This window comes from Sphaeramia orbicularis, chromosome 10 (genome assembly GCF_902148855.1).
Source record: "Sphaeramia orbicularis chromosome 10, fSphaOr1.1, whole genome shotgun sequence".
In the NCBI taxonomy this organism is placed as follows: domain Eukaryota; kingdom Metazoa; phylum Chordata; class Actinopteri; order Kurtiformes; family Apogonidae; genus Sphaeramia; species Sphaeramia orbicularis.
In genome coordinates this window covers 47,661,675-47,687,469 of record NC_043966.1, presented here as the reverse complement: position 1 = coordinate 47,687,469, position 25,795 = coordinate 47,661,675, and the positions used below count along the sequence as shown (strand labels likewise).

The following is a 25,795-nucleotide window of genomic DNA, read 5'->3' as shown; positions in this document are numbered from 1 at the left end:
AAACAGCTCATTGTCTTAAGTTTTTGCACCCACTGCCATAAGGCTTTCCAGGTCAGAGCCCTTTATATTGTACTGGCTCTGATCTTTTTGCATGCATTATATATATCCTGCCTTTCCCCCTTGCTGAACGTCACATGCAAGAAATCTGCAATGGTGCCAGAACCCTATCAACTATGTTTTTAGCCACTTGACAATTATAAGCTAAATTCTTGATCCAAATCCTTTAAACTCTGTTTTTGGTCCTAACCATCTACAAGACTTTTTCAATTGGTACAGTCTCCTTTTCCCACAAAATCATACAATTCTCTAAAGGGTAGTGTACAGTCAGTGTTATTTGGGGATTTTTTTTTTTTTTTTTTTTTTTGTTACACTTTATGTCCTTTCAGATTTACAAATAACTCATTATACCTGTCTGTATCTGTTCCTCAGTCTTGATAGAAACAAATGATCTCTTGATTGGCCCCTGCCATCGACATGATGATTTTGATGATAATGAGATGACAGGTGGGGATTGGAGAGCGTGAACCTGGAGCTTCCTGTTGAACCAGCAACTGTGGGTGTGGGTTTAACTGTTTCAGCTGTGATCTCTGGTCGATTGGTGACAATTGGGCCTTGAACCCATGGGTGGTGGAAAGGCCATGGCCGATGTGTGGGCACAGGGTGTAACCCGGGACCTGTGGAAAACCAGCTTGTAATCAAGTACATTTTCCTGCATGGAATGAGAGCTGGACTGATTTTAGTCAGTTAAGTTTGCTCATGACTTCAAATCAGTCTTTAATGTCAAAACAATTTAGAAAGCCATTTTATTTTACCTTGCCTTGGATGAAGAAAAGACCTCTGACTTGGCCAAGAAGGGTAGAGAGGGTAGGAATGATGAAGGTGATGTTGTGAAGACCAGTGTGTGGTTGGGGATATGTAAGGGGGCTTGGGCTGTCTGCCTGGCTTCACTTCATCCTGTTTTCCTCCACCTCTATCTTGATTTTTGATTGTGGAAGTGCTAGTTTGCCCTCTTCCCTGATTGTGGTGATGGAGCCAGGGGTGAATTGGTTCCATTATGGGGAAATTAGGCATCTCAGGCTTTGCACTGGGTTTTTCCATTTCCATTTCAACTTTTGGTAGCACATCCTCATTTAGCTTGCCTCTAGTTGATGGGATGACATTGAAAGATGAAGTTCTTGCTTGGGTTGATGTGTTTGGTTGGGTGTGAGGTCCGGGTCTGTTTTGGATTGTTAACTCAGTGCTATCATGAGTATTGTAGCTTGGTATGACCTTCGTAGAATTTTCTCCCTCGTTATCACTGCCTTTGGTGTCTATTTTGTGTTTTGTTTTTTCCTCTTCTCCTGTTACAACTTCCCTCTCCCTTTCTTCTGGAAGATGTCCCTTGTGTCTTTCCTCTCCTCTAAAATGTACATTTTCTTGATGGTCTGATTCAGTTAGCTTTCCAGCCTTCTCCTTTACCTCAATAGCACTCTCTGTTGGATGAGAGATGCTTTGTGGTTCTGGATTGATAATGGTCTTGGAATCAGGTAAATAATATTTATCTAAAGAACTACCTAGATGAGGATCTTCATTTTTGGCTGGCAAGAGTAAACTACTGTCATGATCTTGCGAAGTAGTAGCAGTAGTAGTAATAGCAGTTTCACTGGTTAAATCTTCATTTGTATCCACTCTGCCTTTATCATCATATTCTTTGTAATAGTCACCTTCATCTTCCTCTGGCTGATACTCAGCGCTGGATATTGTGGTTGGGCGAGGGGTTGTTGTTGTAGTAATAGCAGTAGTACATGTAGTTGTTGTAGTTTGTGTGGTAGTTCTTGTTTGGTGAACAGTGTTGTTCGGCACATTTGATGAATGGTGTGGATGGATTCTCCGCATTGGTGGTTTTCTGCGTCTATAAGGTAGACGTCTCCTGCTTGGAGATAAGTTGGAGTTTGTTCTTCCTTCTCCATGGTGCTGATTTTCTGACACTTCTACTTGGTGAGGTGTTACAACAGCTGGAGTGTCTGTGACAGTTATTTTTTCAGAAATTCTATCAGCATTACTGATGGAGGTTTCTGTGGTTCTCGCAGGGGGAGGATGTAAAACTGGTGGATCTATATTTACATTATGAATTGTTGTTTGGGGCAAAATATCAACATTAGTAGTAGCAAGAGGTGTAGTTGTAAGTTTGGATTTAGTTTTGTGGAGTTCAGTGATTACCATTTCAGTGCTGGGCTCTGGTAGTGACTGCTCTGTGGGCAAAGGAGCATTTGACTTAGAATTAGCTTTTGCCAATATCTCTGCCCAGCGACTTGGATCTAATTCCTTGACAGATTTATTAGGTTTCCTTTTTGAATCTTTGAATCTTATTCTTTTGGACAACCCATTTGAATTCCTTTGTTGTGATCCAACCTTTTTAGGGAACTGTGTTGCAAAAGGGCGCATGATTTCTTGGTAGTCTCCACCTGAACCCTCCCCTTCCTCCAGAGTAACAGGTAAATTGTGCTGCTCTTTCCTTGATTCTTCTTGGGATTTTTCTGTCTCTACTTTAACTTCCACAATGTGTGATATCATGTCTACTCCATACAAATTTGCAGTCAAACAGCTATATTCTCCGGCATCTTCTTGTGTCACCTTCCTTATAACCAAAGTTCCATTTTCCATCACTTCTGCCCGTCTTGCCTTTTGTGTAGGGAGAAAAATCTGATTTTTGGGTAAGTACCACATCATTTGACTAGGCTGAGTAGAGATTACCTCACAAGGGAGAGAAAGAGATCGTCCCCTCTCAAGTATAATTTTCTCACCATTAAAAGCAGTTGGACTGAGCAAGTGTTCTTTGATGACAAGTCGAAAAGGCATCAAGTCCATACCTGTTTTGCTTCTGACCATGCAATGGTACAAGCCTGAGTCAGACAATGTAGCATTCAAAATAATAAGCTCACCAATGTCAGAAACTTGTATTTTGTCAGTCCTACCCTCCAAAATTGACATATCTGGAAGTATCCACTCTACTTTAACATCAGGATCGGAAGCGATAACACTGCATTCAAGGCAAACTTTGGAACCTTCAAGAGCCATCTGAATCCGCCCTGGGGTTCCTCTTCGAATCAGAGCCCAGGACAATTTGTCATCATCCTCCTGCCTTTGATAGCTGATATGCATGGTGATGACAGTCGTGAAATCCATAACCAATTTCTTTGTTGTTGTCTGCTGTCTGTTGAGCCTGAGAGTGACTTTGGGTTGCAACAGCCATGAAGGTGCAGCTACCAAATAACCTTTTAAGTCTGTAAAATATGGCGAATTGTCATTTACAACTTGGGCATATTGGTAGGTCACTCTGCTTGCATTACCTCTTTGCTGACCTCTCTCTAAGATAGCAGGGCTTTCATAATAATATGCAACCAGTTGCCACAGATTTTGCAATGTTTCTCTGTCAATCTCACATTCTAGGACAGTCACCAATGAGACATTGACAGATATATCGCCAGGAGACTGAGGATTTCCTGTCCAAGATATTGGAGAATTCTCTCCAGGCTGACGCACATCACATGCCACATGAGCATTGTTTGAATGGCTGTCAGAGAGAACAAAGCTCAGCTGGCCTAAAGGTTTCTCAAAGTCACGGGTGTACGGAATGTCAGGCTCTGCTTCAGATTCAACCCACACTGGACTGTCCCACTGTTTGAGGGGGGATCTGAGAACTGGCCGTTCACAAATTAGTTTGTCTGAGGACAAACCTAGCAAGCTTGTCCCATTTAGGGATTGAGGAGAGAAACACTGAGGGCAAGTCTCACTGGAGCCTGGGTCACGTTCCTTCTTACACTTTATTACACCTGAGATAAGGAAAGGGATAAGGAGACAAATGAGAAAAACTGAGGAAAAATGGAAAGGAAGAAGAGAAAGAGCAATGTGCAAAATGGCTGGTAAAGCAGGGAAAACTTAACAAAAGGAATGAAAATCAAAGACAGGAAAGAAATTTTAAAAAAAAAAATCTGGGACAGGAAGACTTGGAAAAATAAACATAAAATGTTATGTCTGAGTTTGAGTTCAATTAAGGCTTATTAATACATTTCTGGCAGTCAAAGACACATTTTCTGAGTCAGGCTATGAACATAATGATGTGTTGTTAACTGCTCTGCTGACACAAATAGCTCACACATGGTATTGTTAACTGAGTTAACTGATAACATCAGTTGGTCTTGCTTTTCAACTGTGCTATTGTTGCTTTTTAAAGTCTTACTCATGGATAACAAACCTTTACAAAATTATTAGTTTACCACAAACAGCGGACAGTAATAGAGAGTAGCCTGTGAACATAGTTGTGTATCTAGCTGTTAAGCCATTCCTTGAGGAATGGATGGAGCTAATTATTCATTTTAAATTTTATATTGTCCTCCTTAGACTTTTCCAACTTTATTTTGCCACACTGCTGCATTCAAAAGTTGTAACATCAGAAAAATCTGTTTTTAATGTATTCTTATGTGTCCTCACCTTCATGTGAGGAACTCCACTCTACCAGCCAGTGGAGCTGACAGTCACAGATCCATGGATTACCATGCAGTGTCAAGAGCTCCAGCCGGGGAGCTGTTTTCAGTGCTGCAGCAGGGAGCTGCTCCAGGAGATTGTCTGACAGGTGTAAGTGTCTAAGACAAAAACCAAGTCTTTTAGGAGATTTGGTGCTTTAATACCCCAACCTGACCTACATGCATTTAGACAGGCAGAAACATTCCAAAAGTAGGCTAAGTGCAAAAACTACCCATGAAATCCAAATTGATGTTTTTAATGGGATGTAACTTGTACTGCAACTCATCGTTATGTTTTTTTGGCCTTTATTAGAGGTAGTGTAGTGTAAGGGTGAGATGCAAGTGGGTAATGACATGCAGCAAAGGACCTGGGCTGGGAATTGAACATAGGTCACTAGTTTGTGCTGATCATTCACTGAAGTTTGCCAACTTTATTTCTAACCTAAAGACTGTCTTGATCTGTACAATGATATAACAGCAACATTGTGAAACACAGGTTACTGTTTGTCTAATAATTACATGTCACTAGCCATTTGCTCCAAGAAAAACATGGGCTCCAACTCAAACTTTTGCATCAAAACACAGGCTTGCTGGACCACATGCAAGTATCTGTTGATCACAGCCAATTTTAACTTTTAACTTCACTAAACAGATAAAAACAGCCTCAAACAACAGCCTTAAAAACAGAAATTAGCCATAAAATGAAGTGAAAAACAGGAAAATTGGGCTACACTGAAGGTTTTATTGAACAGATGAGGGATTGCAACAGGATTAAGACACCTTGAAATGAAACATTAAAATCTGCCTTTCCTTTCAACTTCAGCATATTATGACACCACTGTACAAAGTTGCTCAAAAAACAAAAGCTGAAGAGGCTGACATAAAATAAAAGATCACAACAACCAAAGTGGATCAAATTGGAAAAACTAGTGATGTAGCATGTTGGACACTATCTATCAGCAGATTCTGTGGTTGAGCGGTCCACTGGAAAAAACTTCTGCGAAAAGTTATGTTACCTGGATATACAGTATAAAGAAATACTGGCAGGGGCGGAAGACAAAGCAGTTAAGTAGTTATGTTGTATTAAGTTTAATCGGCCAAATGCAGTCTGTTTATGCTTCATGTTTCATGTGTGAGGTGTTGCTCTGCCAGTTGCCAGTCACATTACATGTCTATATGGTTCCTACTGTCAGTGCAAAAGTAAACAATAAAGACCAATAAAGACTAGTTCTTGGGGGTTGTCTGCAGTGTTTATTCCTATTTATAAGTCCTCAAGACTTAAAGTAAAAGTAAATTGATAATTGAAAAGTCTTGTGTAATACATGTTAATTAATGACCTTCTTTTGGTTCAAACACATTTTATACATGTCTCAAGAGAGCAGACCAAGCTTGTTACAACTTCAAATAAGTCCCCTGGAATTCCTACCTGAGTCCAGAAGTCCAGAAGCTTCCTAGTAGAGATACTGTTATGAATGTGTGAGGGTGGATCTCTTTGAGAACATTGCCCTCCAACTGCAGTAGCTTCAGGGAGGTAAGTCGGGAGAAGGAGTATGGTTCTATAAAGCTGATTAGGTTGTGGTCAAGATGGAGACGAATCAATCCAACTAGGCCCTCAAATAGACCAGGGTTCACCAATGTTAGCTTGTTGTAACTTAGCTTCAAAATCTAGAAATAAAACCAAAAAAATGCATTTGAAGGACACAAGAGGTAAAAGACTCAAAGATAAACAAATGTTAAGACAAACTGCAGTGAAGTACTAAACACATATAGTTTACCTGTAGTGATCTCAGGCTATAAAAGGCCCCAGGGTGAACTGTACTAATGTCATTGCCATGCAACATGAGCATTTCCAGTTGCTGTAGTGACCTGAATTCTGACCCGTCCACCTCCATCAGGCTGTTGTAACTGTTGCAGAAAGAAAATAAACAGCACCAGTAACTAGGATGAAAGAGTAAAGGGTAGGAAAGTCAAATGTGAGTTGGCATTTGGTGGTTGCATGGTGTGTGTAGGGCCATGTGACCTCCCAGTTAAAAGGAAAGAGATACAGGAACTGCAGGGAATGGAGAGACGTAAAAAGGAAGACAGAGACCTCAGTCAACCCTTGACCCCTAATTATTTCCTCCGTCTTAAACTTTTACCATCGGCATAACTAAAGAAACACAAGGACTTTTATGTCTGTTTTATCCCAGTAGTAAAATAACAAAGAGAGATGGAGATGTTAGCAATAATTTGTAGTACATACTGTAATTATACTCAAAAATTTAAAAAGCAAACAAATTATGTCTTTCTGTGCATTCTAAAAGACATCCTCCCAAGAAGTGAGTATAGCAGTAGATAACAAAACTGAAGATGTCTTGAAGGAACACAGCTCGGTGCACTGCTTATTGGCTGGCACTGTTACAGAGTTAGCAACAACGTATGATCTGTAGAGAGTTCCTAAGCTGTAAAACACACAACATTCCCAGAGTGCAAAAATCCCTTCCTGATTGAACACATATGGGATATTCTGGAGTTTGTGTTTTTTCCACTGCCATCAATAAAAAAGCCAGCACTCAATATATCATTTAGTGGTGACTTTCATCCAGAGTGTCTTTCAGTTTCATGAGTGCACATATTTTTAGTGTAGGTTTCCCCACAGGGAACTGAACTTCAATCCCTGGCAGTGTTCATGATTTACTCTAATACTATAGTGAAAGTTGTTGCATTCCTGCAATTTCCAGTAGTTCCAGACATTTGTGGCTCTAAATTTAAAAAAAAGTTGAAAGTCTTTTACTGAGTCAGTTTTTACTGTTGTTTTTCTTTTGGCAGTTTTGGGTCACTTGTCACAGCCCCCTTGGGTTGCATCATCAGGGTGAGCAAAAATAGAGCCTGTTTTGTTGTTAATACAATATGGGTTCAATCAGATTTGTGACACCACTAGTCTCAGTGGCAGAAAGAAGTTTCAATAGTCAAAGATTGGCTGGTGATTTTTTATTTATTTATATTTATTGGCACTGTGGCTTACAGCTTGTTGCACTTAATGACAGCACTGACACTGAGACTAGGCATAATTTTATAAGGATTAGTATGCCTAAAACAAATATGTCTGCACCAACTAGTTTTACACATTTGACTCAGTGGACTTTATTGCACAATATACAACACCCTCTTTCTGTCAACCATTGGTTTTGGGTAAGATCCACTCATTTTTGTAATGCAACACTATTGGAAGCCCAGAGTTTGTCTTTAAAGGACTGGTTTCAGCTTCAACTCATTTGTACATGCAATTTCAATAAAGAAAACCTTGAGAAGGAAATTCAAACCTTACATAGTCTTGCATAATCAGACCTATCTCTATACATGGGTAATCTATGCCAGCACTGGGGACTGGTCTGGCTGAATATATTATCATGCTAAAATAAGAAAAAACCTCCCTCGCTTGTTTGTATTTCTTTTAACCATTCACAGTCAACTTTGAAGAATTCAAACTTAAGGTCGCAGCAACTGTTATTTAGAAAGGGGGAAGCAAGTTGTTTTGGTGGAACATTTTCATGTGGAGAGGCAAGCTCTAGTATTGAAACATCAAAGAATCTTGGAGGCTTGATTGATCGCATAATCCTAATTTTCATCAAACCTTGCAAGTTTCAAAGTGTAGTTTGCTAGCATGGATGTTACTATTGTATCATCTAGACAGGGGAAGTTGGTAGCCCATCAACAGAATACTGACTGAAAATGGTCACTCACTAATGTTTTATTGAAAAAGTGCAATGGTGCAACCTGTTGCAGGACCTTTGTAGTGTGCTAGGGATCTAAAGTTTTGACCGCCTACACTTTTTTTTCCCAGTTGCATTGACGAATATGCTGTACATGTAGCTTTAATTGCAAGTGAAAACCATGTAATCAGAAATTCATAGTAACAGAGATGAGCCAAATCAAGGCAAGCTAATTTAATTTGATTTAGTAGGGCCTGACATGGCTATAGTTTGATTGGAGATACTGATGAATTCCAAACCCAGTCTTCAGAGTTGCTATTCAACAATTTCTTACAATAGCCACTTTTACACAGGGGAAAAAAGCGAGATGCTGATCCCACCTTTTTTCACACCATTGACCAATTTATACAGCCAAGCCAAAGAAGTAACAGAGGTGAGACAGTTTGGACTTTTACACAGCGGACCTGCGTTCTGGAATCAAAGAGGTAGTGACGCAGCTCAGTGTATAGTGCACATATGGAGACACTGGCATGGATTCTGCAGCAGCCACCCTGGATGGCAGTCCCACAGCTTCGTGCCACGGGTGAAAATTCATTATCAAAATGTCACACTTTGGTTGTGGAACGAGAGGTGTTCCTTTTACATAGCGTTCCCAAATCATGATTCCACCTTTATCACGGCTCTGTTACTACCTCCAGAGGTGTTACAAAGCCGCGATAAAGGTGGGACCAAATGATCCCACCATTTTCTTTACACAGATGTTCTGGAAAAAAGGCGACATATACCTGTAACAGAAGTGTTGTGTAAAAGGGGCTATTGACAGCGTGCCCCACATCAATAAGGAGATGGGTGCTGACAACTGGAGTCAGCAACCAAGATTGTGCAACTATAAATCATTGTTTTATGGGTTATTCCTTGTAGGTGGTCCATATGAATAATCACCAAAACAGTTCCCTTGAAAGAAGATGAAAAGCTGCTAATATTAGTACAGTGTATTCCTTAATTCAATCAACATTGCTCTGAACCTAAAATAATGCCACACAGGCCCTGGAGTGTAAATAAAATGCTGCAAACATGTCTGGTGTGAACATATACCAAAAGCTTTGAATTAGGAACAAAAGTCCCTGGACAACACACCCAGTTAGGCGGGTGGTCCAGCATGTGTATAATCCCAGGAGATTTGGGTTCTGCTTTGCTTTAGGGTCTGGGTCTCCTTTGCTTCAGGGTCTTTGAGAAACACTTCCCTCTGCCCCACACAGCAACACCCTCACCAGCAATTGATTGAGAATGAAAAAAAGTGTACATAATGTAACAAAGTGATTGATTCTCTGCAAGTTTTAAGTGGAAAATTGTCAGATGTGGATAGAAGGACATTTATGTGGAATCTGGAAATGGGTTTCCACCAGTTTCTAAATTTTCAAATGTTACACATTACTTAGATTATATTCATATGTCATGTTCCATGGACCTGGTAATGTATTTCAGGGGTGTTCCAGCCACATAGGTATCCATTTCTTTATTCAGTTTCATCTTAAGAGGGTTGTGTAGTTTAATGGTGTTCTCTGTACTGGAAAGCTGACAGTATATGCATTTAGTTCTGGTTTAAAGCATTTTCAGGAATAGACTGATAGCCATATCTAAAGTACAAGAGCACATATGGAGACAGTTTACCTTCTGTGGACTGATGCTTGGTACAAAATACTGTGCAAATGTCCCTTCACAGCAGTAGTCTTTGGCCTGTTTAAGTACATTTTCATAGTTGATGGGTTCTGGGAGGTATTAACATGGTAATCACAGCATAGCTTGGCCCAAAACAACATCACTAAGATCATTTAGCATGTTTGCTCTAGTCCAGATCAGTTGAGTTCATAAAATTGTAGCATCGGGTTGATTTCTCTGTGCTAAGGAATCAAAGTGAACCACAATGCATCATTATGAACCACATGACAATCTGCATTTGGCTTATCAGTCAGATGTGTCTGGGTCAGGAGCAACAATGTCCAGAAGGTAGGTCTCAACTAGTGCATATTTCTGTGAGAGAAACATCACAACTTAATAACTTAGTAATTGCTATTATTAGTACACAAGATGCTCTGCAACACCTCTTTATGTAAACCATACATGGTTGCAGGGGCTTTTTATCTCAACTTGTGGAGTAGACCAAGTAGCTCATCTTGGTTTAGGTTGTATCCCATTCCCACCTCCATTAAACTGTTCCACACTTTGAAAACCAAGCCAAGACCACCTCTTTGAAAGGCTAGCAGTGAATTGGCTTTGTTTCGTACCAAATGTAGACAAATCCCAACAAAGTGATCACACGAAGGTGGAAAATGTAATACGGTGTTTTCTTAAAAGTGGGAAGGCCCTTTCTTTGCTTTGGTGCAAATTGGTTAATGAGTTTGTAAACTTGGAGTGTTTCCTTCTTAGTTCAGGTTTTCACATGATAAGACTTCTAAGCAGTGGTGATTTCTCAAAGACTGCAAGGGAAGCTCGGCTTTCCCTAAAATTATGAAAATTAAATTGGTCAAATACGTACGGTTGTGTTGACATTTCATTGACTACAAATATGTTAGAACACGTTCATCTCAAAGACGAGTTTGCTCAGAATCAGCTTTATCACAAACCAACGTACTCGATGTTGGTCACTTCTCATACATTCCCATTGAGCTGTTTTCTCATACGATCTATAGTCAATGCATTTGCCCGTAGACACTCAGCGTCCATGCACTTCAATGGGACTTCATGGAACAGTTTTTTTCATTACCTCAAAACTGGACGGTAATTGGATAAATGCCACGATGTTGTCCCGCCCCCAGATGCTCAGCGTCTCTGGGGGAGAATGGAGCTGTGGAGCTGTCAGTCGAAAGGCTGAATCCTGTTTGATTGACAGCTATTTTGAGATATACTCCTTCACTTGACAGAGTTCAGTTTAATACCGGTGCGCATTCTGCTTGTGAAATCGAGAGAGAAACCACTACGAAATTACTTGTTCATTTCTTGCACTGTAAATACAACACACTCATTGTACTTCCTTGATTCAATTTAACATAATTTCAACATTTTCTTGTTTACTTGGCATGATAAGGTCACTGACCATTTTCTTAAAAAAGGAACGGAGGGCCGAATTTATGTTTAAATAACTTGACAGTTTGTGTTTTTTTTTTTTTGTAAGCCGACAATGAGCTTCCCCTCTCTGAAAGACGAGCAGCCACCACTGCTACTAAGTCAACATAAATGTGTCACTACAATCCACGAGTTTTTACTCTGCTAACTGGGCACAGTTAACATATTCTGCTGACCACCAGAGTTCAGTTTGGAGTTTGCTGAGACTGCCTCTTCTGAAGCTGTCTTGGTGCTGTTGGTTTCGTCCACACCTGAGTGCAGTTACTGTGTTCATACCTTCCCAAACAAATGCACTAAGCTAGAAAATGAACTTAAATTTTATTCAAACAGGCTAAAGGCTGAAGTTATGAGGGCACTATTCGAAGAAGTAATCTTGGTCTAGTCACGAACAAACTCAGGGTGGTTTGTTTGTGGTGAGAATGTGATCCAACATCAATCCAACCCAGCTACAAGTTCAACTCTGCAAGTTTGAACTGAACACTTTGAGTGGGCAGATGTGCTTTGTATTTTAGGATAAGGCAGAGCAAATAAACTCTAGCTTCTTGTGTAGTGGCAACAACTGTTGAATGAACTGAGATTCCTGTAACAGAATTATTGAGTCTGCAAAACTCAACCTTTATCTTGTATTTATGTTCTTGCTCCAAACCAAGACATATCTGTCCAAATGGACAGAAACTGAAGCAATTGGAAAAGCTCATCAACTAGACTGGATCAAGCAAACTACAGGGTGTATGAGAAAAAAGTAGACTCTCAGAAAAAACAACATAAAACCGAAATGCGAAGACATATAGGTTTATTGACCATGTAATTCTCCCTTGATTGACAACAGTGTCCTGGGTCAGTTTTCATGCGTCAGTGAACAATACTAATACGAAGTGTGAAATATAAAATTCTTTTGCGTATGGAAGTGTAAGGGTTAATATGAGATCTGTCACTGTGGATGACAATTTCCACTGGTCTTTTACCTGCATACATAAAACAGAAAAAAATAATTACATGTTAACCCCCTGCCAAACACATCAAAGCATTACATTGGGCAATGATTAGCTGTAGAACAAATCTAAGCACAAGGTAATGGGCCTGAAATACCTTGATAATACAAATGGAAAGCACCCTGTAAAAAGCAGTGTAGCTATAGCTGCTGCTTGCCAAGTGTTCACCATGTGAGCATGTATTGTGAGCATGTATTGTTTGGAGTCAATTATTAGACCAGGCAATTTGTTATATACAAAACAGTGGCTGGGTAATGTCTCCACTGTGCTGGAGGGCAGTGAGAGGTCCATCCAAAACATAAAGACCCACATGGAAGTGATTAGGTGATTTATTCCCTCTGCAGGCAGTTCCCTACCACATGCTTGTGCTAAGCCCTTATCTTCTGGGTTTTAAGCAGATGTTTGCAAACTAAATGCTCCAAGGCCTGTTTTTTGATGACTTCTCTGATGAGATTGCTATATATGCTATTTTGGGTGTAAATTTGCCTTCCTTTGTTTAATCTGATGTACAATGAAGAGAAGGTAAGTAGCAATATGTTTTCATGGCCCTGCTTCCAGTTGTAAATAATTTCTGAGTATTATCTATGGTATGAAAATACCTTAAAGATGAGTTAAGGTCTTTTATATCACACATATTGCACATAGTTCTATTGCACACTATTTTATATTTTTCAAATACATGTCTGTATCTTTTGTGTTGTTACTTAGATTTAAGTGCACTGTCGCTGGCAGAGACCACCTGCAATTTCATTGCACAACTGGTGTAATGACAATAAAGCCTATTCTATTCTATTCTATTCTATTCTATTCTATTCTATTCTATTCTGAAAGCAGTGTATGATGTTCGTCACCAGTTTTTCATCAAATCTGTAAAACTCCAGTGATGGCCAAAGTATCACAAATCCGTCTGCACCTGAACAACTTCCTTCACGGTGAACAAGGTTGAAGTTGACTCGATCACAAGGAGTCTGTTTGTTTACATATCAAACTGATATGTCACTCTGGTCTTTTCAGAAATATTGTTGCGAAGTGCATTGTGGGAATGGGAATTCCTCACAGCCGCAGTGTGGCTGCAGCAGCAACAAACATGGAAACGGCTTCATTGCTTCTTGCTGCTGCAGCCGTATGGAAATCCGAAAAGGCCCGAATGGCAGTTGGTTTTGGTTTTGGTTTGGTATGTAAACAAACAGATTGCTTGTGATGGAGTCAACTTCGAAGTTTTTCACCATGACGGAAGTGATTCAGGTGCGTAATCATGAGAAGACTAACGGATTCATGGCACTTAGGCTATCACTCAGGTTTTACAGATTTGATGAAAAATTGGTGACGAACGTCATACGCTGCTTTAAGGGTTAAAGTCTGTGAAAAGCAATTTCTGAGATTTTTTTTTTATTAATTAATTTATTTATATATTAATAAACCATTGCTGACATGTGAAATGCCTGTGAATTGTGCAGTCCTGAGTTGTGCAGGTTCATAAACTGTAAATAGGTGGCTCCGTTGTACACTGAAGCCATAATTTGCATAATTGTAACGTAAACATTCTAATGATGACAAAATTCATTCTGATATAAACAATATATGCTGTGCTGAAGAGCGCTAAACTGTGGGTTGTATTAGCATGTTGACTAACAGTTAACTCTGTGAATTCATATGTTTTATTAATGCTACTTTTAACTGTGGTCTCATATAGTTTTTTGATTGTTTATGGTGAATAGGTGACCTGTAATATAAAAAAAAAATATTTGGACATCGCAGTAATATGTATGCACATAAGTCACATTTCATTTGTGGTTGATACAAACATGAACAATATTAAATGACTGCAGTGCTTTAATTTTATTATTCTGAGTTTTGTTTGCTTTCTGTGAGGTTATTAACTTCTTTCTGAGCAGTTTTGCTGTTCTATAAGAAATTTGTACACTTATCAGATTGTACTGTATTTAACACTTGAGACAAAGAACTGGCCAAAAACAGAGCTATTTTCCTGCCATTATACAATGAAAGACTTATTCCTCTAATCTCTGCATCTATACTTTTGGCTACTGTCAAAAAACTGACAAACAACTGATAAGAACTGAAACTTAATTTTTCTTCAATGGCTACTTCAGTACACAGCAGCAGAAACAGATCTCTGCTATTTTTTTCTGAAACCTGTGGTCAAGAAACCCTTTTTGTTTTGTTGAGAGGCTGTAACGTTTCCATGGGGATGTGTGTGGCTTTGGCAACAGGGGTTCCTGGGTTCAGAGACTATGCCTCTATTATCCAATAATTTAACAATTTTGTAAGCAGTTTTTTACAGCTTAATAATACAATGTTCATTGAAGTGATGGGCCCAAAAAATACCAATTTCTGCTTTACACTAAGAAGACTTAGAAGATGTCTTTGCAAAGAAATTGCACTTTCCTCAGCATTTTGGTTTGTGATTTATTGGAGGCAGTGTTGGTCATTTGTTTGCTTGAGAAAATACATTATTGATAGCGCACCTACTCAACATTCCAAACTATTTCCTGTCGACTGTTTAGTTTTCTTCTCCTTGAACTGCCACTGACAACAATGCTTAATTTTTGCTGTATGCATGTGTACACATGAGCTGAATGTGTTACTTACCCCAGATTGAGCCTCTGCGTGTCTTTCGGAAAGGTTTTTGGGATGGCGGTGAGGTGCCTAAATGTACAGTGCACCTCTTTAGCACCAGGGCAGCTACAGCTCCTTGGGCAAGGAGGAAGGGTGTAGACCGGAGTGATCTATAGATGAAAGAGAGGATGTATGCAAAACAGACAGTATTCAAAGCTTCTAGAAGTTGAAATAAGATGAAGACATGCATACAAATAAGTTCAGACATGTAGAGGCACTGACAAGTTGGAAAGGAATCAATCCTGGAGTAAAAAGACTTGCCTTATCTGATTTCAAAGAGGACCAGGTGCTCTGCCCTGTAGTTGCCTGTTTTCATTGGGGGAAGTTTCTGAGACTATTCATAGATTTTTTTTAATGTGAAAAGCACAGGTCTTACCAGCAATATAATTAATCTTTCTATCTTTTTGAATGCACCTGTGATTATTAAGTATGATGAAAACAAGCCCTTTAGAAGACCAAAGGGTATTATTTACTATGTTACTGAAAATAGTTTGAACTATTTTGCCGACATGCTGAAGCTGTTCAAAGTCAACACAACATGAACAACAAAATGATGACCCTGATGAGAACAGTATCTGTGGTGGTATCATGGAATCGCAGAAAAATTTGTGATGGGCCCACAGAAGTCATACCAATGTAAGCCTGTAAGAGGCATCAGTCCTGGTCCACGCACAGACCCCTGATTCAAATATAACTGCATCTGGATCACTCATCTTACGTGGTCCTCGCATGGATCCCCTTTTTCAAATACAACTGTGCTTGGACCTCGTAAGATGAGTGATCCCAATGCATTTGAATCAGGGGATCGGCACGTGGACCACATAAGATGAGTGATCCAGATGCAGTTATATTTGAATCAGGGGATCCGTGCGTTGACCACGGCTGATGCCTGTCACTGACTTACATTGGTATCATTTCTTTGGGCCCATCACAGAATTTTCGGTAATTCTGTGATACCACCACAGATTTCGAAGTAGGGATCCGTGGTCATTACATGGAATTCTGTGAGACCAGGTTGCTTCCAGCGAGCGACGAGGTAAGTGTAGAAAAATAAAAACATTCATGAATTGAACATGAAAAGATTTAAGATATGGAGAAGCCCTGCAGGCGACCACTTCGATTTTTGTCCTCTGCAGGCTCATGTAGGGAAAAAAATGGCAGCGCACAGCAAGCAGTACCCACACTATGTATATTTAAACAGGTTTTCTAGGTTAAATGTAATCAAACAAATTGCTTTGGTTTTTTTTGACTGATTGAGCACAATTTTATTCAATTGAAATCAATAATTAGATTGATTATTGGAAGGAACACTATAAAAATCTTACACACTGTACCTTTAATGCTATAAATTATCTAAATAACTGGAAAAAAAGAAGTAAACTCTAAACCACTCTGGAAACATGACAATGCAACATTGTAAACTCCATGCAAAAAGATATGTTTAAGTGACCATATTAACTGTGGTTCTGCCTTTTCTTTGGTTTTGCGCATGTGTCTTACTGATGTGTCCTTTTCACAGAAAACAGAACATGAAATCAGCTATAACAGATTACTGCAAAAGACAAAACCACATTACAGACTGGGAAGAAGCCACAGTCATCTGCACAGAAACCAACAAATACCACCAATGGATCAGGGAGGCCTTAGAAATCAGAAAACGGGCCCCGAGGACCATGAGTAGGGATGAGGGATCCTACACCTTACCACACACCTGGGATGCTGTCCTCTGTGGAATGCCAGGCAGTAGGGTGCATAATTGTCCCCTGTTGCCTGGCAAACCAGGATAAAACAGCTGACAATGACACGTCACAGTAATATTAAGTGACCCTTCTGAGGAAGGCTACAGGTTGTAGCCAAAACATGTCAAGGTAAAAAAAATTTACTTTTTTTTGCCATCTGTCTGACAAATAAGGAAAAGAAATCTCTATGCCGGACTTTAACAATAGAATCATGGAAAATGTGCATGTTTGAAGGATAGACAGGTGAAAGACATAAAAAATACATGAATGAAAACACGTACTTTTCATTTTAATTTTAAAAATTTCACCAGCTGCCACTGATTTTCATTTACACTGAATGAATGTGACAAGAAAAAAGCAGTGAATGGCTGATTCTCCCTAAATCAGCCTACAATATTTCTTCAAGCAAAAACCATGAGTCAGTTAGAAGTTAGGTTGCGCAAATAAGCATGAACATCATGAACAAATAAAAGTCCACAAATACAGGCAAATTTAATGAGGATAAACATCACACACCAAACACTTGTTCTATTTACCTCATCTGAAGTGTTTTTGTCAAATTTGTGCTACACTTGAGTATGGGTATTACTTTTTTCAATTAAGCTGTTATTTGTACAAACTTACAAGCCCCATAGGAAGGTTACATAAATAATTAAATAATTAATAAATAATAAAATATATTAATATAATATAATATAATATAATAAATAAATAAATAATTCTAATCATTGAGAGGGTTCATAAATGGTTGAGGAACTGTTGCGTGTGTAGAAATGCATATTGCAATTGGTGTAACATCAAGGTTTCACACTAATTATGACCATTTCCACAACATTTATACAGTGTTGTGGGGTATAATGAAAATAGGGCTAAGATTTATATGTGACTTTTACCATTTGCCACGGCAGTGATGAGAAGAGCAGGGAAAACCACACCGTCGCCAGCCTGGAGAAGATCATGGCGCACCACCTCAGCGCCATAATTGGATGGTTGTAGGACCACCTACGCCATTAATACACCTGGAGAAAGGAATACATTCATCATACATTCACAGCAAGTTAAACACAGACCATTTTTAATTGCCACATGGGTCATAAAAAATAAGACGCACTCTTATATGGATATGCTGTGAGTGTATCTAAAAACAATGTGAGTATTAAAAGCATGTACTGATGTAACATATTGGACCAATATTATTTTTAAAAGAAAGAAAGAAAGAAAGAAAGAAAGAAAGAAAGAAAGAAAGAAAGAAAGAAGTAGAAAGACAACTATGTGAAAAATGTCCACATAGACTAGGCTGACATCTGTAGTAGTTATTCTGATACCTAACTATGTGCCCTGAAGGCTGCCAAACACACATCAGAGCTACAGTCTCAGTTAAATCCTGCCTGTCTTCACTACATCCTACCTTAGTGAACTCTGAAAACTGTAAATCCTTCTTCATCCAAGACAGTCATCTTCCAAATGAAGAATATGTATGTGCTCATGTGAGACACATATCTACCATCAGTAATGTGGTTTTAAATGGGATTAATGACAAAGCAGAACAGAACAAAATAGAATAAATGTGGCTTCCTACTTTAGAAGGTGATTTGGCACTCATTATATTGAGATCAATGTCAGTATTTATGTCAAACAAGATCATATAAAACAAGGATCATCTAATCACCCTGATGCACTCATCACTCTGGAACAGGATCAATATGGACTCATCGTATCACATGGCCTTTATCCATTGAAACACATTCCAATATTTATGCTCTCTATCAAAATGATGGTTGTTTAAGGAAAGAGAAGTTACTCATTGCAGTAATTATGCAATGGAAGGCTCTGAACTACTGGCTAAGTTAAATCCATGTGGAGACTTTATTGGTCAGGTTGTGTATACATGTATACTAACCATTTTTTTGGGGGGGAAATATATAATGAATTGAATTGAATTCTATAAAAGTCGATCAAAAAATGTGGGTCCCAAAATATAACCAACTGAGAACCACTATTCTAAAGGAACAGAAGAGAGAGACTGAAAACCTCAGGATTGATTGTAAAGATATTTATGTAATAAAGTGTAACAAGACCTCAACTTAGAATTGTACAGGCCCTTTATGGATGTGGGCAAATAAAAATGTTGTTTGAGTTGTTGTTAATGCAAATCTTACATATCAAACCTTTAACGCCAGTATATACCAAATTCAGTCATACACAGCTAATGCTATGTTGTAGAAAAAAGATATTAGAGACAGAAAGACAGAAACATTCACAGGGAGAACCAAACACACATATTTGAAGTCAGCGGAGGCCACTTTCTGGTTTCTGGTTTCCTCTGCTATCTCTGTGTTCTGTCTACACACAGGGAGGCTAATACACCTAACAGCTGTGTGTGTGTGTGTGTGTGTGTGTGTGTGTGTGTGTGCGTGTAGGTGTGTGTGTGTGTGTGTGTGTGTGTGTGTGTGTGTGTAGAGTGATGTGTGACAGGAAGCCAGTAGGAAGCTGCCCTAAATGTTTCCCGAATCATGTGTGTAATGTGTTATTACCATTACAAGAGTAATGACGAGTAAATCGGTAAAACTCGTCTGTGCTTACAGTAGTAAGAGCTACAATTAAATAATGAATTGCCGATACAAAGACTGTTTTCACATTGTAACAGCTGGGGAAAAAGAAAACTGTAATGTGTTTAAAAGGGCAACTTCTCATTGCTGTCTGATGTAAACCATGTACGTATATCCACTTGAAACTTGGAACTTGATGGACTGATGACTGCTTGCTTAGTTTAGCTTTTGTTTGGTTTCTATTTGTTTTCTTGAGCTTATGGAAAAGTTTCATTTTCTGTATGACTTATTTAACAGCTATCTCCATTAGAAGTATGTCTGCTAAAATATCCAGAGTCATCACTCCATCATCTCCTGTTTCACTGTGTAAAATACCACTTTCAAGGTAAAATATCACCTTTGTGGCTGACAACTGTATTCCAGTAGCTTTGTCACAGTTGCATTAACTAAATTATATTGAGAACTCTTTGCAACTTATTCGAGCTAGCTAGCTAAATATTAAGTGTAAACTAGAAAAGCACTCATAGAGTGCAGACCACCGCCAAGGCAGATCAGTGCCCCCACACCCCCCCACACCCCCCGATCACCACCAAAATTTGTTCCTTGTGCCAGTATCAACATTTCCTGAAATTTTCATCCAAATCCGTCCATAACTTTTTGAGTTATCTTGCACACAGACAGACAGACAAACCAACGCCGGCAAAAATATAACCTCCTTGGCGGAGGTAATGAATAACCTGGGCATTGTTGGGAAAAAAAAGGATTTCATGATTTTGCTGAACATCAACATAGTAGAGTTGGGTTTTGCACTTTCACCCTTGTAATGAACCTCACTGACAGTGTTTTAAGGAAACTTGTGTGTCAGAAATTAGCACTTGGCTAAATAATTGGTGAATAAGCTTACCATATTTAATACAAAATCTGTCAAGTTTCTGAGTTGATTTAATTTAAGGACAATCATTCTTGTAAGTCACATTCATCATCACAACAAGCATGATTGGCTGACGTGACATGACAAAAGATGCATTTAAGATGCTGTTCCTGTTGGGAACTGAAGGACATTGTCAATATGTAAAATTGGTCAGAACTACAAAGTGTCACTAAGTAGTGAAATTATTGAAGATCTGGCATCACTAATCATACACTGGTGATGAGTAATTTCACCACATTTTTGCATTTGTTTTACATTTTTCCTGGATTTGCATGAACTTTGTTCTGTATCTCACGGTTATTATGAGCAGATGGCTATAACCAAAAGCTCAATCTTAGGAATGTACCATAACTTTGTGTATTCTTCACACTGTTAAGACTTTCTTTCTACTTCTCTCTTAAACTTTGCACAAGACAGCACGTTTTTCATAGTTTTACCTGAAGTAACTTGTCGTCAGTTCCAAGTTGTATGTAGACCATGGTCAACATTCATTACTGTGGTCAAAGGTCCTTTAACAGGAGTGAAGCTCCACTGGTGGCCTGAGGTCCCTTAATAGTTTTTCCACCTTGTAGAAAACATCACATAAATTCTGTAAACCAGTGGCTTACAGTGAATGTCTCATCTTATCGACGTGACTATGGTCATCATTTCTATAATTTTATATGGCACTTAGTGCATTTTATTAGCTGTTATAGACAGCTTTTCAGCACCTCCTAAGGCTCAGGTAAAACCAAACCTGTCGCTGCATCAGGCTCGGCACAGACTTTACAGAGCTATAAAGGTGTCCAATTCAGCTGGTCTCCAGCATTGAGAGCTAAGATCATCACAAGTCATGGCTGCTTCTGTGCTCTTGGTCTTGGTCTCTAATGTTTTTTCCAGATCTCTGTGTTAGCACATTGGAGACAGAGAGAGAAACAGCAAAGGAAATGAGAAGAGAAGGTTAAGGGTTGCATAGGGAAAGACAGGAGGAAAGGAAATGCAATAAAAGAAGAGATAGACAAAGAGAAAACTGAAGAACAGAAGAGAGCTAGAGTTAGACAGAGATTTCCACTACGAAATCACTTAGCCACCACTCATGGACACTCACTGAACAGAGATGGAGTACTGTACTGTACTTCCATCAACCTTACCAGAGCACTTTACTGCTCATCAAAGTCATATGTTCTCTATAGAGGGTATGGATGTGACGTCACTGCTAGGGGAAGTCACTGCGGTTCTGCCCACTGAGTGGCAGAAAGAGGGAGATGAATGGCAGCATTGGCTTTAGTACTGTCTAAACTGAAGAACAATATTCAATAAAAAATGGGGAAGAGCTGTTGTGCGATTGATTGTATGAACAGGTTTGAAAAGCAGTCGGAGCTATCCGTTTATAGGCACCGAAAGACAAAGAAAAGATAAGTAGATGGATCCACAAATCCAGGAAACCAAACCTAGATCTGTGGATCCTGTTTGGTGTCAGGTAACATTAATTTATGCTGTATTTTTGAGTAAAGTCATACCTTAAATTACGTTTTGTTTTGGCTGACGTTACTTCTTAGTAAAGCTCTTGGTTTCATGATCAGATCTTTCATGGTTTTTGTCTTCATTTTGTGATTATGAACCTTGTGCTCCTACATGATTTGTAAACTAACTTAAACTGAGGCTAACCTAGTTTTTCAAATACAGGGGAACTGGAGAATAAAGCTACGATGGAGTATTAGGACCACATAAGAAAATAAAAATGCTTGTCACTACGAGTATAAAGCCATAAAATATCGATATAAAACCCGTAATTTTATGATGAAGTTGAATACAAAAAGAATCACAATGTTATGAGAATAAAGTTGTAGTTATAAAAAAATTCATAATTTAACAAAAATGTCATTCGTTTATGAGATTAAAGTCATCATATTCCAACAACAAAGCCATAGTATTACAAGAATAATGTCGTAATTTAAAAATAGTTGGGAAAAATATCATAATTTACCAGAATAAAGTTGTACCCTGCTGGTCCACAGCAGTAGTATTTGTGTTGTATAAAGTACTTGATCTGAACTAGACGTAAATCTCCTCAGTACCAGTAGATCGTGCATATATTTACCGGGGTCAGTACACGGTCTACTGTAAATGCACTTCGGATCAGCTGGTTCTGGGACCTAGTTTTGGACCCTGGTTGTCAGTGATGATGAAACCAAGTATATTTGTTTCAGGTAAAAATAACAATGATCCCCTACACCCTGGATTTTTTATTTTTATTTTATTTAACCTTTATTTAACCAGGAAGAAAATCCCATTGAGATTAAGAACCTCTTTTCCAAGGGAGTCCTGGCCAAGAGGCAGCACAACACATAGTTACAACATACAGATACATTATACAGTGACAACATACAGTAATTTACCGGACCAGTCAACCTATGTAAAACACGAGCATGTCATTGAGATATTCTCTAACACTCTGTTTGGATTTAAAAGCATTCAGAGAGATCAGTTCAGTCAGTTTCCAGTCTCTTAGCAGCATATTCCATGAGCAAGGAGCAGAGTACACAAATGCCCTTTTTCCCAGCTCTGTACGGGCGAATGGCACAAAATGTCAGGATACGCGATTTCTGTTCACATGTCAGTGTTCGTGGACCACTTGTTCTTTGGTAGCTCGTAGGGATCCATGTCCAGTCCAATTGTCCTTCATTTAGTTTCATATTTCACATTTTCACAGTCTCGTTGTGTTTACTGCTATACTCCGTCATGTTGAGCAGGTTGGTTTTTGCCACTCAGTCTGACTTAGAGGGGCATGGCCAGGGGGGGAAGTGACGTATGTGCATACCCTCTATAGTGACATTGTATATGCGCTGCCAAAATGCACTCTTCTGTATCTCTCTACATGGTCATTACTCCTTACACAGTTGCCCAGGTCTTCTGTGGTCTACACTAACAGCAAAATAGTAAAAACTCAATCATGCCCTCACAAGGGAAACAGAGGAGGGAAAAAAAGCTAATATGAGTAGAGGAAATGAACAGCTGTAGATGTTTTGTCTAGTAGATATAAAAAACATTCTTTCAGTAAATTAGAATGCAGTACAAAATAGGTTAATTGTAGTAGCCACATTTCAGCTCATTTTGTACCTATTTTGACCAACCTGGCTTGAGCTGGTATAGTCATTGCTTTTCTGACTTGATGCACCAAAACACAGTCAACCTAGCTCTGAGATCTGAGGTAGATGAAACCAAGCTGACCGCATTTAACATTTGGAATTTGTGAGCTGTGGAATGCCTCAAGCTGCAAAATGAAATGACTGACTTCCGATGTAAACAAAAGCAGTGGTTTCCATTTCTTTGAATCTTACAGGCAGTTTCACAACAGTAGGTTTAAAAGCCAGAATTCTCTTTGATAACCAGATTAATGGTGAATAGACTTTATAAATGACAGACATTTTTCCATGTCATGACAGGAAAAGCCCAGATGTTACTAATGATGCTGAAAAACCTCTCTGTTATGTGTAGCTGAGCCTTTCCTGTATGGGCTCTGTGTGCACAAAAGAAATCTGCTGGAAGATTATTATAGAAAGAATTCAGGAAGTTAACTGGAAGAGTCAGTAACTTCTAACAACCTGGAACTATGTGAGGTCACCACAAAACAAACCATAAACACAATGATCTTGGAGCATTTTGTTATTTCGTCCTCTGTTCCTCTGTGATTTGAGACTTTAGGTCTACCAAACTACATCCACCACTAAAAAACCCATTGTTTTGTAGAGCCTGGTGTATTCCTTTAAGAACATCTGAGTGAGGCCAATACATCTATATGTCAAAAGCATTACACAGACTGCCAGCCAAGTCACAGCTGCATTATTCAAGATAGCACATGTCAAGAGAGGAATACAATATGATTCCCACATGTTTTCCATGCAGGTCTGTAGTATTGTATGTTGCCCATATATCCTCATTGTGAAATCTCTTTCAGTGTGATGTTTTGTGGTCAATGATTGAAGGTTTACTAACAACTTCTTCAGCCTGACAAACAGTATTTGACACTTTTATGAAATATTTAGAGAATTTGGGATATGATGTGTGATATGATCATCCTTAGGCTACTTATTTCAATGATTTATGATAAATGTATTCAAACATATTCTCTAATTAGTTACTTTTCTTCACTTCAGCTTTGGCTTTATTAAATCACTGCATTATTCATCATCACTTATCATATTATTTCTTCCTTTCTTTTTTATATGTCATGTAGAACATTTTTACTGTATAATGACTAAATGTGATTATAAAAAGCTGGTTTTCACTGCTTTTGTTGATTCCCCCCCCCAAAACAAGGTATATTCAAGATGTAGCATAATAGTTTACAGTTTGCAGTGAAGCTCAGGTGGCTTTGGAGACATTCAGACAAGCGTTCTCTTGCCTTTTCATTACTATTACAGCAAGCTGCTGCTCATTATTCATTGCAAAAAAAAAGTGGTGGGTGGCAAGCAAAAGTGCATTTCTACTGGTAGAGGTAATAATTTGTACCAAAAAAAAACAAAAAAACAACAACAATATGCATATGACAGATATTTCTGCCTTGAGCACATATGCCAACTTCAAATATTTGTAATTTCAATCCTGTTTGAACACAATCCTATGTGTATCCTGGGCTTTTTGGGTCATATGTAGCTGTTGGCAAAAATAAGTTGCACATAGACTCCAAAATAACTGAAATGAGCTTTTATTTTTATTTTATTTTTTTTTATTTTAACATACATTTACTAGCAAAAAAGTTGCTAATTGGCAAATCTGCACATAGTAAGCTACATCTACAGCCAAATAAACATTGTGATATTTGTTTAACCTGTCATCCCAGGTTAATTTCACCCTTCAGTCAACAAACTAATATACAAATGGTATGTGTCACCTCATAACAGCTAGTATGATATCAGTTATTAAACTGAGACAGCATAAATGAATGTTTCCAAGGTAAATATATCTCTAAAACTGCCACTTTTGAAACATTTTCAGATCCATTCGACAAGTTAAAGACATCTAACTGCCTGTTAGTGTTTGCTTTGCCACAGTAAATGTTCAGAGTTTTGGTTAAATGAAAACCAGAGCTGAACATAATAACCTTAAACCAAACAAAGTTTTACATGTGGAAACATTTAACAAGTTCTAGTTGTTAAGAGACTCACCTGGAAATTCCTCCAGAGGTTTGCAAAAAACCCAGTAAAAATGCAGAATACAGAGTAAACAAGTCTGACACTTCAATGCAGGTGGAGAAGTTTTACAAGAAAAACAAAGTGTAAAAAAAGTATCCAGTTGATGTTTTAGTCCTGTTGATGTTAGTGGACTTGTGAAGGTCCGGAGGTCTGTAAAGAGGCAGTGTGTGTAAGGGAGAGAACAGAGACTGTGTGGTTTGACCCACTGCTGGTCCTCGAAGCATCTGGATTTCAGATCAGCCTCTCTCCCTCTTCTTCGTCCCTTCTTTCTGTATGTTTAACTGGAGTCAGGAATGCTGCCTCTCCATCCCCTCCTACACCTTCGCTCCTTCCTTCACCTCCTCCATTCATCCCCTCTCTCCCTCTGAGACACTTCTTTTTCCTCCCACTTCACACAGGCTATCCTGGTGGAAACATTATCGTATCTTTTTTCTTCTCACTGTTTGTCTTCTTTGT

At 38.8% G+C, this 25,795-nt stretch overlaps 1 protein-coding gene across 1 annotated transcript in view; it reads right to left on the bottom strand.

Annotated features, from left to right (window-relative positions):
- The window catches only part of LOC115426584 (matrix-remodeling-associated protein 5), a 38,488-nt gene extending 12,981 nt beyond the window's left edge, over positions 1-25,507 (bottom strand). The window contains exons 1-8 of the mRNA XM_030144684.1: positions 25,313-25,507; positions 17,579-17,704; positions 14,920-15,056; positions 6,278-6,407; positions 5,929-6,167; positions 4,471-4,622; positions 813-3,812; positions 409-674 (exon numbers count right to left, since the gene is read on the bottom strand). Of these exons, the coding sequence (XP_030000544.1) occupies positions 409-674; positions 813-3,812; positions 4,471-4,622; positions 5,929-6,167; positions 6,278-6,407; positions 14,920-15,056; positions 17,579-17,665 (4,011 nt within the window). The 5' untranslated portion in view covers positions 17,666-17,704; positions 25,313-25,507. The remainder of the gene's footprint in view (positions 1-408; positions 675-812; positions 3,813-4,470; positions 4,623-5,928; positions 6,168-6,277; positions 6,408-14,919; positions 15,057-17,578; positions 17,705-25,312) is intronic.
- Positions 25,508-25,795: the final 288 nt, after the last annotated feature.